The sequence below is a fragment of the Plutella xylostella genome, chromosome 4, assembly GCF_932276165.1.
Source record: "Plutella xylostella chromosome 4, ilPluXylo3.1, whole genome shotgun sequence".
Classification (NCBI taxonomy): domain Eukaryota; kingdom Metazoa; phylum Arthropoda; class Insecta; order Lepidoptera; family Plutellidae; genus Plutella; species Plutella xylostella.
The window spans coordinates 6,918,960-6,934,692 of record NC_063984.1 but is presented as its reverse complement, the minus strand read 5'-3'; the positions used below and the strand labels follow the sequence as shown (position 1 = coordinate 6,934,692).

General features: G+C 37.8%; 3 protein-coding genes across 5 annotated transcripts; 2 read left to right on the top strand and 1 right to left on the bottom strand.

The window, feature by feature from the left end:
* Positions 1-23: 23 nt before the first annotated feature.
* Positions 24-3,497, top strand: LOC105387279 (WD repeat-containing protein 55 homolog). The gene is made up of 5 exons (XM_011557985.3): positions 24-214; positions 557-915; positions 1,102-1,219; positions 2,142-2,310; positions 2,993-3,497. Exons 1-5 carry the CDS (start codon positions 127-129, stop codon positions 3,486-3,488), a joined length of 1,230 nt encoding a protein of 409 aa, XP_011556287.1. The 5' UTR covers positions 24-126; the 3' UTR covers positions 3,489-3,497.
* Positions 3,498-3,750: 253 nt separating this feature from the next.
* On the bottom strand, positions 3,751-8,851 carry LOC105387288 (plasmanylethanolamine desaturase). The gene is made up of 4 exons (XM_011557996.3): positions 8,208-8,851; positions 7,559-7,764; positions 5,890-6,108; positions 3,751-5,415 (listed from the first exon to the last, which is right to left on the bottom strand). The coding sequence occupies exons 1-4, from the start codon at positions 8,464-8,466 to the stop codon at positions 5,155-5,157; spliced, it is 945 nt and encodes a 314-aa protein (XP_011556298.3). The 5' UTR covers positions 8,467-8,851; the 3' UTR covers positions 3,751-5,154.
* Positions 8,852-10,850: 1,999 nt separating this feature from the next.
* LOC105387298 lies at positions 10,851-15,492 on the top strand. 3 transcript variants are annotated; one of them, XM_048630798.1, is made up of 3 exons: positions 10,851-11,000; positions 12,098-13,751; positions 14,894-15,492. In XM_048630798.1, the coding sequence occupies exon 2, from the start codon at positions 12,104-12,106 to the stop codon at positions 13,679-13,681; it is 1,578 nt and encodes a 525-aa protein (XP_048486755.1). In that variant the 5' UTR covers positions 10,851-11,000; positions 12,098-12,103; the 3' UTR covers positions 13,682-13,751; positions 14,894-15,492. The 3 variants fall into 3 exon arrangements, with proteins under 3 accessions (XP_048486755.1, XP_048486760.1, XP_048486745.1); XM_048630803.1 differs by lacking the exon at positions 10,851-11,000 and adding an exon at positions 11,391-11,598; XM_048630788.1 differs by lacking the exon at positions 10,851-11,000 and adding an exon at positions 11,397-11,714.
* Positions 15,493-15,733: the final 241 nt, after the last annotated feature.

Below are 15,733 nucleotides of genomic sequence, written 5' to 3'. Positions count from 1 at the left end.
GATCTGTCAAGCTATGTTATGTTTTCCTTCCTTCACAAGTTCACAATCTAAAGTTTTGATAAGATTTAGCAGATTTTAACAATCTGGTATTTAATTTATTGGTTAATTTCACGTGTTTTAATAAAAATGACTAAACAATTTCGTGATTTCGACAAAGATTCGTCAGATGACAGTGATAGTGATGATTCTATGGAAGAAGATGTAGAACAATCCGGTAATTATTTATACTTACTTGCTGCTTTACCGATCTTAATTTTATGTTACGCGAAGGTAGATTGCAGAAGGTAGAATTGTTCTGGTATAAAAGTACAGTATGAAATTTTACCAAAATCATGAGTACTTTCTATTCAAGGCTATTTCTATGCCATAGTTTCATTCAGTTTGGTTTGTAGTGACCTTTATAAACTTTGCAATTACTTATTATTATTTTCTCTGCTAGGCATAATATACATACCTATATTATGTTTTATCATATCCAAGGCACACCACTTGATGTAAGCAATATGTGGAATATAAGGGAATGGCATAAAATTCTAAATGTCTTTTTTGGTTTTAGAGAGTGAAGATAGTTCTGAATCAGATGTAGATGTTGGTGAGGAGGAAGCACCCAATGCTACGGGAGGGGAGGAAGCCAACAATGATGAAGAGGATGATGATGTAGTGAAAGCTATAAAAGCTGAAAAAAATAAATGCCGTGATCATCCACCAACAATAGTTTCTGAAGATTTTATAGTAGACATTTCATTCCATCCAGCTAGAAACTTGATTGCTCTAGCAAATATCCTTGGAGATGTTATGCTATATGAGTATGGGAATGAAGAAAATAAGCTCGTCAACACATTTGAATTACATCTCAAGCCGTGCAGGGATGTGGAATTTGATACTGAGGGAACAACTTTGTATTCTACATCTAAGGTAAGATTATACTCAGAATTATGTAAGTTTATCATTTTATTATTTAGAAATAATGCTAAATAAATAATTAGGTAATATAATTTTATTTTTGTATGGTCTACCTACTTTGACTTAAAAATATAAATGTATTGTATATGTTCTTAAAAAAAATGTTTTCTTTTTAATACTTACATTGTCTATTTCCAGGACAAATCCATCATGGCATCAGATGTTGAAACTGGAAAACTGAAGAGATGTTTTGAAGATGCTCATAATGAACCAGTTTACTGCTTGAAGAGTCTGGATAATAATAAATTTGTGACAGGTAATGTTAACTAATTCTGGGGTAAATTAAGACAGGTACGAAAAAACGAAGTTTCAGCACACTTTTGCACTAATTACAACTCTATCTTGTTGTATATTTAACATACCAGCTCTTGTTCCATTCATTTATTGGCAAACTACAGTAACCCTCCTCACCTGTAAGCGTAGTGCAAGACATGCGGGACGGTTCTCGGTACCCCACGTCAACAATGTGTATGGGTCTAGAACCAAAAATTATCTTGTGCCTAAATTATTTAACCAATTACCAACAGATGTCTCAAATGTTAAACCTTTCAATAACCATAAGAAAAAAAAGTACTTTCTGAACATTTTTTTGTTCAGTCCTTATAGTTTATTACTTCTCTGAATACCTTTTTATTTTTAAAGTACCTATGTGATTGTTAACATAGCATATGCATACTTACCTGTGTTAAACTACATCTTAGTTAATACATACCTACATAACATAATTTAACTGTTAAAATTACCTAAGGATTACAATAACATTCAAACTTGATATGAGCGTTTGCCCACATAGCGTCAGCGCACACCGAACTGCAAAATGCTCGCGCATGGTCGAGCAAACTTTTGATTGCATGTAGAACGCATACTCGAACATTTACTAGAAAGCTCGAGCATGGTCGAGCATCAAGTTGGGACGTGTATTCAATTTTGAAATGTATGGAATTATCATAAGATTAATTTTTCAATGATTTCACAATATGCTCTGCTCTGCTCTGCTCTTGGTGTGCGCTGACGCTTAAGCTACATTCTAGCTTGGGGCTCATAAGCATGTACCTTAGTCGTAAGCTTCACATGAATAAAATATTTTTGAATTGAATTGAATTGAATCAAGTATTATAATTTTTTATTGTAAGCTGAGACAGTTAGAAAAGGTATTATACGTACTTTTTAATTTTCAGGTGATGATGAAGGAACTGTGAAGCTTTGGGATATGCGAAAACCAGATCCCATATTTAGTTTGAAAATTGGAGAAGAATGTGTTTCTGATATGATCACAAATGAATCGCAAAAATATTTAGTCTGTGCTGGCGGTGATGGTGTACTTACATCTATAGATTTGAAGGGAAGGTTGGTATATTTTATACTAATTAATTGAATTATGTCATATTAGCAGATATACTGTGTAACCTTAGATACACTTGAAGCCTCCCTGCGTGTTTACTACAAACAACACTCTTGCAGCTTGGTCTTTGTATGCTACAAAGGGCTAGGCTGTAGTTATACTTTCATCCTATCATACATAATAGAGTGCTAGTGCTACCTCATGGTATTCATATTGAGTAATGAATATTTAATTAACTTAAGTAACGACATTTAATGTACCGGCACCAAAAAAAACTTTATATGCCACCCCAGCGCAAACACTTTTATTTTATGACAAGCTGTTCTCTTCAAAAAAGCTGTATAAAAGTACCCTCGGTGATAACCATACAAAACGAGCATTGGATCGCGTTCTAGCAACCCTGAGGCATGTCTCGCCGAGGCGTGCGACAGCTACCGAAGATACGCGGCTATAGACAGTGAGATACATGTTTGAATGTTTATAAAATATTATTTTGGGTCATCTATATTAAACTCAGTAGCAGGATCAAACTTTGCGCTGGGGTGGCTAACTGTCTCTTTTGCCATACCTTTGTACATGTGAACCTGCCATGTTTTTTATTATACCTACTTACGGCAGAATCAAAACTCTGCAATTAAAAAAACGCGTATGTGTCTTCAAACATAATAAGCATTATTTTTGTTACAGTAAAATCTACACGACATCAGAAGACTACGACTCGGAGCTGACCTGCCTCGGGCTGTTCCGCTCCGAGACCAAGCTGCTGGCGGGCTCGTCCAAGGGCCGCCTGTACCTGTTCAACTGGAAGCAGTTCGGGCTCCACAGCGACGAGTACGTGGGGCAGAAGCACTCGATCTCGTGCATGGTGCCCATCACGGAGAACATCGTGGTGACCTCGGGCGAGGACGGCCTGCTGCGTGCCGCCCACATGTTCCCACAGCGGCAATTAGGAGTCGTCGGCCAGCATCGATTGCCCGTCGAGCGGCTCGACATCAGCCACGACGGACAGTACATCGCCTCGTGTTCCCACGATAACGATGTCAAGTTCTGGAACATTTCCTACTTTGAAAAGATCGATACGCTCGTCAGCGAGAAGCAGAATAAGAAGAGAGACATGAGCAACAATTTGCCGTCGAGTAATGTTCGGAACGCGTCAGATTTTTTCTCTGGATTAGTTGAATAAATTATTATTGTTTAAAATAGTGTATTTATATTTATGTATTGGAACCTACGCATGTACACTTGTGTGTATAGGTACGTAATTATGTTAGAGCCGAACTCGAAATAAAAGTACTTATCAAGAATATCGATTTTATAAATACCCTTCGGTATAGGCATGCTTCGTAATCATCATCAATCAATCGATCATATTACAGCAGACTTTGAATATAAACATATTATTTTAGAGAGGTTCTTAAGTGATTTAAAATGAAAAAAAAATTGAATGAAGTAGTAAATATAAACATTTATTTTCGTATTGCTAAAGCTTTAAGAAATATAATAATCTTATTCACCAATACACTAAGCTGTTACTTTAACAAGGCACAAGTATTTCACGTTAATATTTATAATAACTTCAGGTGCAGCGGTCGAAACAGTCGGCACACACCATAGAGACCAGACTTTGATCCCGGGCTACTGAGAATTACAGGTAGATTTGATAGGTTGATATTTACTGTATTAGTTTTTATAATCTTTTCAGTAGTAATCTATATTTCGTATTTGAGGTACATTGCTATTAAAATTAGCCTCACAAAAAGTGGGTGCAGCAATAAGGTTGACCGATCCCTTCAGGGACTTAATAGCACGAGTTCATTACGTTGAACACATTGGACGGATTAATGTTATACAAAAAAGGACAGTACCTACCTACGTAGACAAAATCCCTATCAGACCAAATTTGTATTCCTCTGTGATGTGGTCCCTATTCACGTAACGTAAATATTATAACTTACATAAATACTTACTAAGATGTGTATATTGTAATCACTGTCCGTTAAAGCTATAAAACGAGGTTATTTTTTATGTTTCTTTGTGAAAAAAGATAGTTACAATAAATAATTTCATGTTATACGTCCAAAAGTATAGGTACCCTTGTGCAGAGTGCGGGTTCTCGACAGTCTCTTTAGAGTAAACTGCACGCATATCTAGAAATACTCAGCCGGGCAGTCAGGCACTTAACTTACGAATACTTATAATTGTAAACCAAATAGGTAAATCTTAATAGCTATTGAATATCTATCATTTATATTTGAGCTCAACAGATAAAGACATGCAGCAATTATGAATAATTTTACCTTTGTGATTTACAGATATCGGTCATACCTAACAACAATATTTAAAATTAATTTCCCAGCACTTTCCTTAAATATTATGAATCTTTTACGAATACATCGTTAGTGTTAGTCATTACTATATTAAAATCACAATTTTCTTTGGTCTAAATCTATGCTAGCATATTTGCTACCGAATAGGATTAAGCATCCGTATAATCGATAATAGAGATGCAAAAATATAGGTAGGTATTATTAGTAAATTAATTTCTAACACATAATAATTGAATTGAGGTAAAACCAGGCGGTCACCTTCCATCGTACAAGGACTATCACAATCATTTTAAAGCGGCGGCGGCGGCGTGTACATGATATGAGTAAGCTCGGGGCCCTGGCCTGGCCCGCTCGTATGAATGATTCTGCAGATTGGCTGTCGTTGTACACGACCTCGCGGGTCACATTACGACCAGCATCCGACAGTTACGTAGGTACTCAACTCAATACTCAATCCTTGCGTACTCTTATCGTGTAGGTACCTTAACGCCAAATGAAGAAAGAAAGCGAACCTCGCCAATTCTATGTTTTCTTTTGCGCCCACTTCATGTCATCGGCGCGCGGCTTGCAGCCGGTGAGCGCCTCTATGACGGTCTCGAGGGTGGACCAGAAGCGGATGAGCTCCAGCGGCCAGTTGAGCCAGCCGGTGGTGATGCAGAAGTAAGTCTCGTGCGGCGCCACGTGGTGCACGCGGTGGTGGCGGCGCGGCAGCACCACGCGCCACTCTTGCAGCGCCACCACCCAGCCCGGCAGCCCGAAGTACGTGTGCGACCATTTGTGGATCTGTTTTGAATTATTGTATTAGATATGTTAGATACGTGGTTATTCAGTCAAAGAATAGGATATTTCGTAAGAAGGTACATAGTTACTCAGATAATCGGATCTATTGAATAGGTATGGTCTTTTATTATGATACGATAACAGCATCCGAACCACAACATAAATAACATAATGGAATAATTATTTATAACAAACAATACGCTTTTGTTCATAGTTATTATGATTAGATGAAAGACTTTGCTAAATGCTTATGTTGCGTTGTATAACTACCTAACTACAAAGGTTTGTTACTTAATAATTAACTAATGTTTATCGATTATGTAGGTAAGGCATTACAGTAGGTACAGGCAGTGGCATGTAAGGGTTTCTACATGAATAAATAATTGCAAACGAAGGTAATTACTTGGGGTGACTGAGGGGACTGACTGGTAACACGTATTGTTAAACTGAAAAGAAACAAATGGTATCTTTTCTTACCTGATTGGTCATGGCCACAAAAATGCAGCATAGATACCAGTAGGCTATCCAGTGAAAATTGACATGAATGGTTTCATTATCATAGCATGATAGCTGCCATACAATTCGTGCTAATACTGGAATGGTTATAGCAAAATTGTCGCCATTGGTTTCTATAAAATCATGTCGGGTAATTGATGTAGGGTCAATGTGGTGCTCACGGAAAGGTCTAAGAAAATTCTGAAATAAACAAAATAACAAAAGATATATCTAGGAGATATGATCTAGTTCATTAAATCAATGCCAGGTAAGTAAAGCTATAAGTACCTTATAATTATTGAAGTTTCAGTGTAGGATAGGCTAAATAAAATCCCAATGAATGGCATCTCTACATTAGGTATGTGCTTTGTGGAGTTGATGAAGGAAACCCAAACAAACATGTAAGTGTACATACCCAGTACTTAGTTATAAAAATTAGGGTGGTAGGAATTTACTAAACTACCTATTAATTATATTTTATACTATCTATATACATCTCTATACTTCATACTATAGTTATAATTCTTAAAATAGTTATAATATAAATTATGTTATCCATATAATTTGGCATATTTATAAATACATAACTATTCAAATTTAGACACCCTGAACCCTCAGAAGTCTACTGTCCTCTAGAGAACATTGAATAAGAAAACATGATAAAGAGTGATTGATGATGATGGGACCTGATGTGTTGATGATTCATTCATAGTTCACACACACACACACACACACACACACTCACGCCTTGTACTAATGTACTCCCTTGCGGGGTAGGCAGAGATGCATTGCTGCACCCACTTTTCGCCAGAGTGGTATGTTAGTCCCAATGTAATAGGGGGCGGGCCTATTGCCATTTTATGGGCACATCCAAGACCCGGGAACAAATATCTGTGTTTAAACAAATATCTGCCCCAGCCGGGAATCGAACCCGGGACCGTCGGCTCAGTAGTCAGGGTCACTAACCACTACGCCATTCGGTCGTCATTCATAGTTCATACCTACAAAACTTAATAAAGAGAGAATACTTTTTCAGTTTTTTTGGAATAAAGCAATTTCAGGTTGATTTCATCCTGTAAATCCCTGGGAGATCCTTTGAACTGCCCCACTTGTGGTAGTTAATAAAGTGTACATGTGATTGGCCCAGAAAGTGTTTCTCCACCCCACAGGAACAATAAATTGGTGATACAATACATCCATTGTAGCCATATTAAACTAATTTATACATTGTTTCTACAGTAAAGCCATACAAAATGCATTTGTCTGATTTTCTACAAAGCTGATTGTTTAGTGAATAGGTATAGGTACAGAACAGATATAGCATTGATCAGTGAAATCATGCAACCTGGAAATGTTTGTGGAAGGTATAAAGTGAGAGAAATTCTCAAATGAAAGGTAAAATATACAGGTATTAAAAAAGACTCAGATTAACTTTGTACAGTTACAAAAATGAAGAGCCCAATACATAGAAAAATTCTGGTAATCACAAAATGATTATAATATACAATGTACTGTTAGTAAAAAACATCCTACAACCCAAAATATGGCAAAATATTGGTATTTTTATAAATATTTGAATCAATTAAATTACATGCTACAGTGTCTTTTTTAATGCCCTATATAATGAAGATAAAATAATCAGTTCAATTACTTTTCCTATAATAGGTAGATCCACCGAACCCCAAGTGTCAGCAGCCCAGTGTGCCACGCCAGAGGCAAAGTCAGCTGTGAGCACACCAGCTAGCACGGCAAACAGTAAATATGCATCAAAGTAAATATGCCTTGTCATGAGGACTCCAGCATACACACACAAAGTGCAACACACAACCACACAAATTGACTCTTGCAGCCTTTTTCCTGTCAAAAAAACATTAGCCCTGATAAAGTTTTATTTAGTACTAGCTGTTCCCGCGCGCTTCGCTTCGCCTTAAAAAGTTTTCCCGTGGGAATTCCGGGATAAAAAGTAGCCTATGTTCTTTCCCAGGGTCTAGACCGTATGTATACCAAATTTCATTCAAATCCGTTCAGTAGTTTTGGCGTGAAAGAGTAACAGACAGACAGACAGACAGACAGACAGACAGACAGACAGACACAGTTACTTTCGCATTTATAATATTAGTTAGGATGATAGAATATGTTTCACCTCAGGAATCAGGGGGCAAATATTTTTAATATTGTAGAGGTCTTTTGTTTGAACAGTATTCAGCTTCCTCCCTGTAATTCCTAGCTGATAATACTTTAATTCAGGAAGTAAGGTTTACATTGGCTATCTAGCAAAGAATCAGGTTAGCTGTACTGACCTGGACTGTATAGCTCAGCCAACTCCTGTGCTCCTTTGTGCCGAGGCCCCCAACGCAGCTGAGACCCCACCACACTTGGCACTTGGGTGTTTGCATTGGGATCATCCTCTGACATGGAATGCTCCAATATTTCTCTATCAGTTTTTACAGGTGCCATTAATGTTGTAGCCACGCTGCTGGCATATTCAAACTGTTCACAACTAATTCCATTACCTCCATCTCTTTTAGAACAAGGGGCTAAGGGCAGGGGAAAACTCATACTTGCGATGTTATTTAATTTCGAAGTTACGAAAATATTTTGTTTACTTATTAAAACTCACTCCATCAAAATGTTTTGACAGACATGACCTTTTCAAAGGACAGAAGGACTCAATGACTCACTGTGGTCACAGTACAAAGCTTATGCACTTTATTATGTTTTTTTTTTACTTTTAAAACTGAATACAAATGATACTGCTGTTGTATTTATTTAAAATACAACTATATTTCTAAGATCTTCACCTTAATTTGGTAATTATATCACTACGCATCACGTTATGAAATAGTAAACTGCTTCATTTCCAAATTGGAAAAGCTGAAATTAACAAAAATTCAGGAAAAGTAGACGTACCTACTGAAACGCAAACACAACAAAAGTGATAGACTTGACTTCAAATCAAAATAATCAAATCTGCTGTCAGACAAACGTCAGATAAACATCACTGTCACAGTGACATGACTTCGACTTCACATTCGCTTCACGCACACAGAGTGTGAAGCTCAGAAAGCCACTGCAGAAAGCTACGCCAAAAGCTCAGGCAAAAATGTTGCAATCTTCTGGGAAGCTTTGATTTGCTGCATAGAGAAAAAATAAACAATTGTGTAAAGAGTGCCATCTGGAGGAGTTTTTTGTCATCCTCTATACGTCATACTGAGCCTACAACGCCATCTCTTTATATTGCTCAACCTCATTGTACATACATACAGGGTGCCCTGTTGGGACACCCTGTATATATAGATATTGTTATCGCAAATATGTCTTATATCTTTATAGATTGAAGTTAATAGCCGGATCTCCAACAAACGATCCAATGCGATCCGATCGCCCGATCCAAGAAGTTTAGTATGTAAGATTCCTTGGATCGCGCGATCGGATCGCGTTGGATCGTCTGGTGGGGATCCGGCTATTTACTTCAATCTATAAAGATATAAGACATATTTGCGTTGACGTAGTTACACCACACAACAGTTATTACATTTATCAGCTAAATTTAAGTTCAATCTATTTATGTACCTACCTACATGCAACAATGAATAAAAAAACAAATTATTATATAATTCTTTATTACCTCGCATATAACAATGTTTCAGTTCAGTTTTGTTCATGTCACTTGTAAAAAAATATGCGAGTGGGTGTGTGTATTCCTTTCACCATGAAAACCAATTCATGTTTTGCTAGTTTATGTTTCCCAAGAGAAGCAAATCTTGTCACTTGTGGTGATAAAGTCATTTCGTCCAATAGTGCATCATTTATCCTCGCGAGGCAAATCTTTGACGACATTTATCAGTTTGGTACACATAGTATTTTAATCTTCAGCGGATATGAAGATGTCGATCGCTCTTTGCCAGTGCCGCCATTTCAGCTCGGTTCCCGTCGAACCACATGGAACCTGGATCCATATGGAATCTGTCAGGTCACAAGAATTTCATAAAAACACTTTTTGCGGATAAAGATGCTTTTTCTTGACACACCATGTTTATTTTTATTTGTAGGTATATAAAATTTATAAATAACGATATACCGAGAGTATAGGCTTTTATTACAAAAATTTTATTTGCGAGACATTGTAAGACAACTGAACTGACACTGACACGCAATTTCTTCATAAAAGCCATAGATCATGACAATGTTAACATTCAAATACTACTTATCTATATGTCTTGTTATTGTTCTATGGTCTTGTTGATAACGCCATCTTACATCTTTTTTGGTAGTAAGAGTAATATAAAGAGATGGCACTACCTTCTACTTAAAGTTCAGCCATTAAGGCACTGACTCCCCCCGTATTCTCGTATGGGAGTGTGTAGTAGATCTATGTATGGGAGCAAGATCAAAAAATTAAAGTATAAGTAAGGAAAGACAAGAAGGTTATACTTAGACAAGTTTTGATGATGTTGCGCCCGTAGTCGACCTAGCTTCAGTGACCGTAACTTATCACTGAGTTTAAGCAACACATGGCACGGTCAGCCATTGGATGGGTGACCGATTTCAAGTGGTTCTTTTCTTGACGCTTCCGTGCTTCGTACGGCACGTTAAGCCGAGGGTCCCGGCGTCCCGGTTGCTGTTTCGGCAGCATTCGTTAAGCCTAGTCAGAGGCCTTCGGGCAGGTTGAAAATACCTGACAGTCGGGTTGTCCGCTTACCCAACAACAGAACTCTCTCAGCACAACTTGCTTGTTTCGAGGTCCACCAACCCGCACTAGGCTAAAATTTCCTTCATTCTAAGGAGACCCGTGCCTCAGCAGTGGTGACGTGATGGGTCGTGATGATGATGATGATCTTGCTCCCACACCAGAATACCAGCAAGTCAAAGCTTCCAAGAAGGAACATGCGGGGCCTTGGTCTCACCACTATACTCGGTAGGTGTAATCAGGGTACCTAATATTACCGTCGCGGTTTCCTAGCCTGTGGAAACGGCCCCTACGCGACGATCGAAGAGCGCATTCGTCGCGATTCTCTCGCCTATGGAGACGGCTCCGGGGATGAAAACCGTAAAACCCAAAACGTCACAGGAATAGTATTAGCTGAAATGAAGTGTGGCTACTTACGAGTGTTTTGATTAACCTTTCTATAGTTACTTACTTAGTTTTTTTAAAGGTGGTCTCAAACTAAAGTCGTGGAGCAAAAGATGTTCAGTATCAGTGGTAGCGCTGCTCACGGAATATAAGATCTATAAGGGGTGACCCAGGGGGTAATTCTGAACAACTTTAGGATTACTTATATGATTTTTTAAAATGTTTTAGTCACGTGAGTTTTTTACTATTGGGGACTACCTTTTTTTTGCTCCTTTTGAAATCTGTGTATAATTATAAGTAATATAGTTATAAGTACCTAGATAAGAAGGTAGTTACTTATACAGTTATTTTATCAATAAGATACAATACAATATCATATCATAAATATCATAGTTAAGTACATACAAAATATAGTAAACCACCCGCTTGCATAATATCAAGCTCTATGGCCGGCTCTCCCAGAAAAAACAACTGTGACGATAGATCTAAAAATAATTAGAAGCAACGCGAAACACTACTGCGTGTGAAAGCTAGTAGATCGGATAGATGTACGTACAGTTTGCAGTTATTTGTGTAAAATGTGTGTTTCATGAAAATTACTACCGGTAAAGAGGAAAGTAGGTATTATATCCGGGCCGGTAATAGATATCAGCCAACCTACTTATAAAGAAAGTCGTTTACCTACGACACAACTTCTAAATGTGAAATTAACAATTTCCCGGTGTATATTTAGGTAAGTTCACACGATGAGCATTTAGGGGAGTGAATAATAAAAAGTTTAATGTCTAGAACTTAAATAATAATAATATGCGGGTATATCTCACACACGGCCATCCGACCCCAAACTAGGCATAGCATATGGGTATCAGACAGCTGATATATCTGCACAAATACATAGATATATAGATACATATTAAATGTAAATATCAACACCCAAGGCCCGAGTACTTACATATATATCTGTCTTTAAACAAATATCTGCCCCAGCCGGGAATCGAACCCGGGACCTTCAGCATAGCGGTCAGGGTCACTAACCACTACACCATTCGGCCGTCATTAAATCATTCTACGATCGAAAAGGAACCGTTAAAAAGCCGTTATAACTTCCTTCTTCAGATCACCATGCAGAGATTCAAGCAGCCCAAGTCTCTGGAGACGTTGTCTCTGAGCCGGCTGGCGGATTGGGTGGCGCTGCAGGCGGAGCGGCAGATGGCGCCCATCGGGGCCCTGGCGCAGCGCGACGTGGCGGGCGCGCAGACCACGCTTGCGCACCTCGTCGCCACCACGCGCACGCACCTCGAATACAACGTGCCCTGGATGCTCTACGATCCACTAGCCATAGAGTGCATACGAGCGCTAACTGAACTACTAGACAAAATCAAACAGGCGCTCGGATTCCGAGTGGCAATGGGAAAATTTGTCAGCCAAATGAATATCGCAGTTTCAATGATAGAAGTAGTTTTCACACAATCTTTAACCTTTCTATCAATTGATACTATCCCAAAAATAATGCGATCAGTGTTTTATAACAAACTTCATATGCTCACAGGTTTAGAGTTCTTAAATCTGGGGTCTCTATCGGGAGGATGGAAAACGTCCGACATGGAAGTTTCCATCATACAGGCTCTGAAAGAGCTGCATCGTCTCAAGTACTTGTGCATTAATTATGATTGTACTGATAATATACTAAGGTGCATAGTAGCTAACTGTACGAATATTCAAAAGCTGGACGTATCTTCGTCAAAAAGTATAACAGATGATAGCATAGATATAATAGCGAAATTAAAGTCATTGAAAAGTATACAGTTGTATAGAACGTTTGTGACTGTAGGGGGTTTTGCTAAGCTACTGATCCGATGTAAGAAACTGGAGGATATAGGCAGGTGTGATGATATAGGGAGAGTTCTAGAATATATAGACCTGTCTGATTCTGAGGCACCACCATTTTATCTAACAACCTATGTAAGCAGATATGCACCTCAAAATCATTTGCAATTAGCTGTTGACATGTGTCCCTACATTCGATGTATGACGGTCTTCCATAATCGCAATTCCGTTCAAAGTGACCTTATGGTTTTAATAGGATTAAAGGATTTGCGTGATCTGAAACTGTTGTCATGCGATTTTTATGCTGATCAATTAAAGCAAGTTTTACAAGTGAAGGGGTGCAACATCACCCACCTGCACCTCGAGCACGTGGATCAAATAGATTTGAATGCTCTCATGTACATTAGTCAAATGTGTCCTCTTTTGGAGAGTTTTACTTTGTATAATTGCACTTTAATTCAGCATACTTCCCTGTACACGAAAAAGTTGGACTTATTACCGTTTAGAAATTTAAAACGATTTACTTGCGTAGCTACGTGTACACACGAACAATTGATGTTTGTGTTGGCAAATTCTCTGAACGTCGAATTTGTGCACGTCGGCACTGCTGTTGAGTTGACTGATGAATTTATATTAAAGTTATTAGACAAAAACCCATTAATTTATCTTAAGGAGCTACGAATCTTGCAAACCGATTGTTTAACCATTACATCCTTACAGAGCATAATCGAAAGTTGTATGTGCTTAGAAGTATTAGTTGAGTTAGAGAGCTGGTCATTACTAACAGACAGTGATCGCGAATATATTAGGAACTATATAAAAGTAAACAACTTTAATATAGATACAGCACCAATACGCAGGTATGATGTGTAAATTCGATTTTGAGGTATCAAAGTAATTCGGTCCCTAATGTGGAAATAGTGTCAGTACAAATGAATGATGTGTGAATATGGGGTGCGTATTGCGACGTATAAAAACGAAATGTATAATTTCACATTAATAATGTTCACAAACTATAATGAACGTTACGTATAACAACAAAATCTATATTTTCATAAGGTATAAGATTCAATTGGTATAAGGTACATTTTATATAAAATCAAAATATATAATACTTACGAAGACTAATATCAATTCGTATAACATACATTACGTATATCGATTAAAATATATACTATCGTTTAGTATAAAGTTCATAATCTGTGTTTAATTACCCAACACCGTCAAACCCCCTAGCGCCAAAACCTAAAGATAGGTGCGACGACGAGCAAAGCGAGGAGGAGCGTGTTAGGTGCACATGTTCGTCGAAACCAAAGCGGAGCGCAGCGAAGCGGTGCGAAGCGGAGCGGAGCGTCTCCCCACATAGCGCAATAATAATAATAATGTCAAAACCCCTAGTACCAAAACCTAAAGATAGGTGCGACGACGAGCAAAGCGAGGAGGAGCGTGTTAGGTGCACATGTTCGTCGAAACCAAAGCGGAGCGCAGCGAAGCGGAGCGGAGCGTCTCCCCACATAGCGCCAATAATAATAATAATGTCAATACCCCTAGTACCAAAACCTAAAGATAGGTGCGACGACGAGCAAAGCGAGGAGGAGCGTGTTAGGTGCACATGTTCGTCGAAACCAAAGCGGAGCGCAGCGAAGCGGAGCGGAGCGTCTCCCCACATAGCGCCAATAATAATAATAATGTCAAAACCCCTAGTACCAAAACCTAAAGATAGGTGCGACGACGAGCAAAGCGAGGAGGAGCGTGTTAGGTGCACATGCTCGTCGAAACTAAAGCGGAGCGCAGCGGAGCGGAGCGGAGCGTTCCCCCCACATAACGTCAATAATTTTTTGTGCATTATACATTATGATAATTATATCCGTTGTAGAATATATGTTATAAACTTTATGCATTTTAATCGTTATATCAATTGAAATTATACTTTTTGAACGTTATTCTTTACGAAATTATGTATTTAGTAATTATGCCTTTCGTTTGTTATGCACAGTGATCGTTATACTTAATAAATTTATATCATATGGGCGTATACCTTGTGAATGTTATACCATTCGTTTTTATACCTCGTATTACTTACCCGTGAATATGAATACTCAATCAAATATTGAGGTATCCAAAATAATATTGCACCTATACAATAAGGAAGGACTATACAAGGGTGGAAATTTACTAGTTTGTGAGCTTGCAGAAAGGAAGCCATGTATAAAGTATACTTATTCAGATCTGGTTTAAATACATTGATTGATTGTATATTCAAATTTTGATTAGGTGTCATCTTTTAAAAAGATAGCAAATGATTGTTTTTCTATGTGAAACAAATATTTGTTTCCAATTTGCTAAATTGGGCCCAAAACTGATGAGTGAGTGGGTTTGTTTTTGTAGATATTTAGATTGTACAGTAGTAAGCAATTACCCTTGTAAATAATAATTTAATTATGCTTTTAATGTTCTAATTTAACTGAAGACTTAAAAACTAAACTAAGACCATGGCATGTGTTATGATATGATAGGCTACATATCAAGTCATATTTTGTAACAGAACCCACAAGTTTTTAAAATGGCATTTAGGGCACCCTGAGACATTTATAGGTACCATATACTCAGTAGGTACATATTTATATTTATATGCTAGACTCATTCCTCCACCACTTCAGTAATAAAGTTTTACTTCAACATCATTATTATTATTATTTTAAAGACCCTTGGGCTTTCCCTACCCCTTCCAAGATATCTGCTGTGACTATGATATTGATTAGGCACACATTCAAAATGTATAGTGTCACATGGTTAAAATTACACGTGTGCCTAATGATCTTTTTTTATGCATACATTTATGAGGAATAGGTGGAATGTTAAGGATCTTGTTCCAGTTTTGCAAGTGTGTATTATACTAGTCCGGGGTAGGAGAAAATTAATATC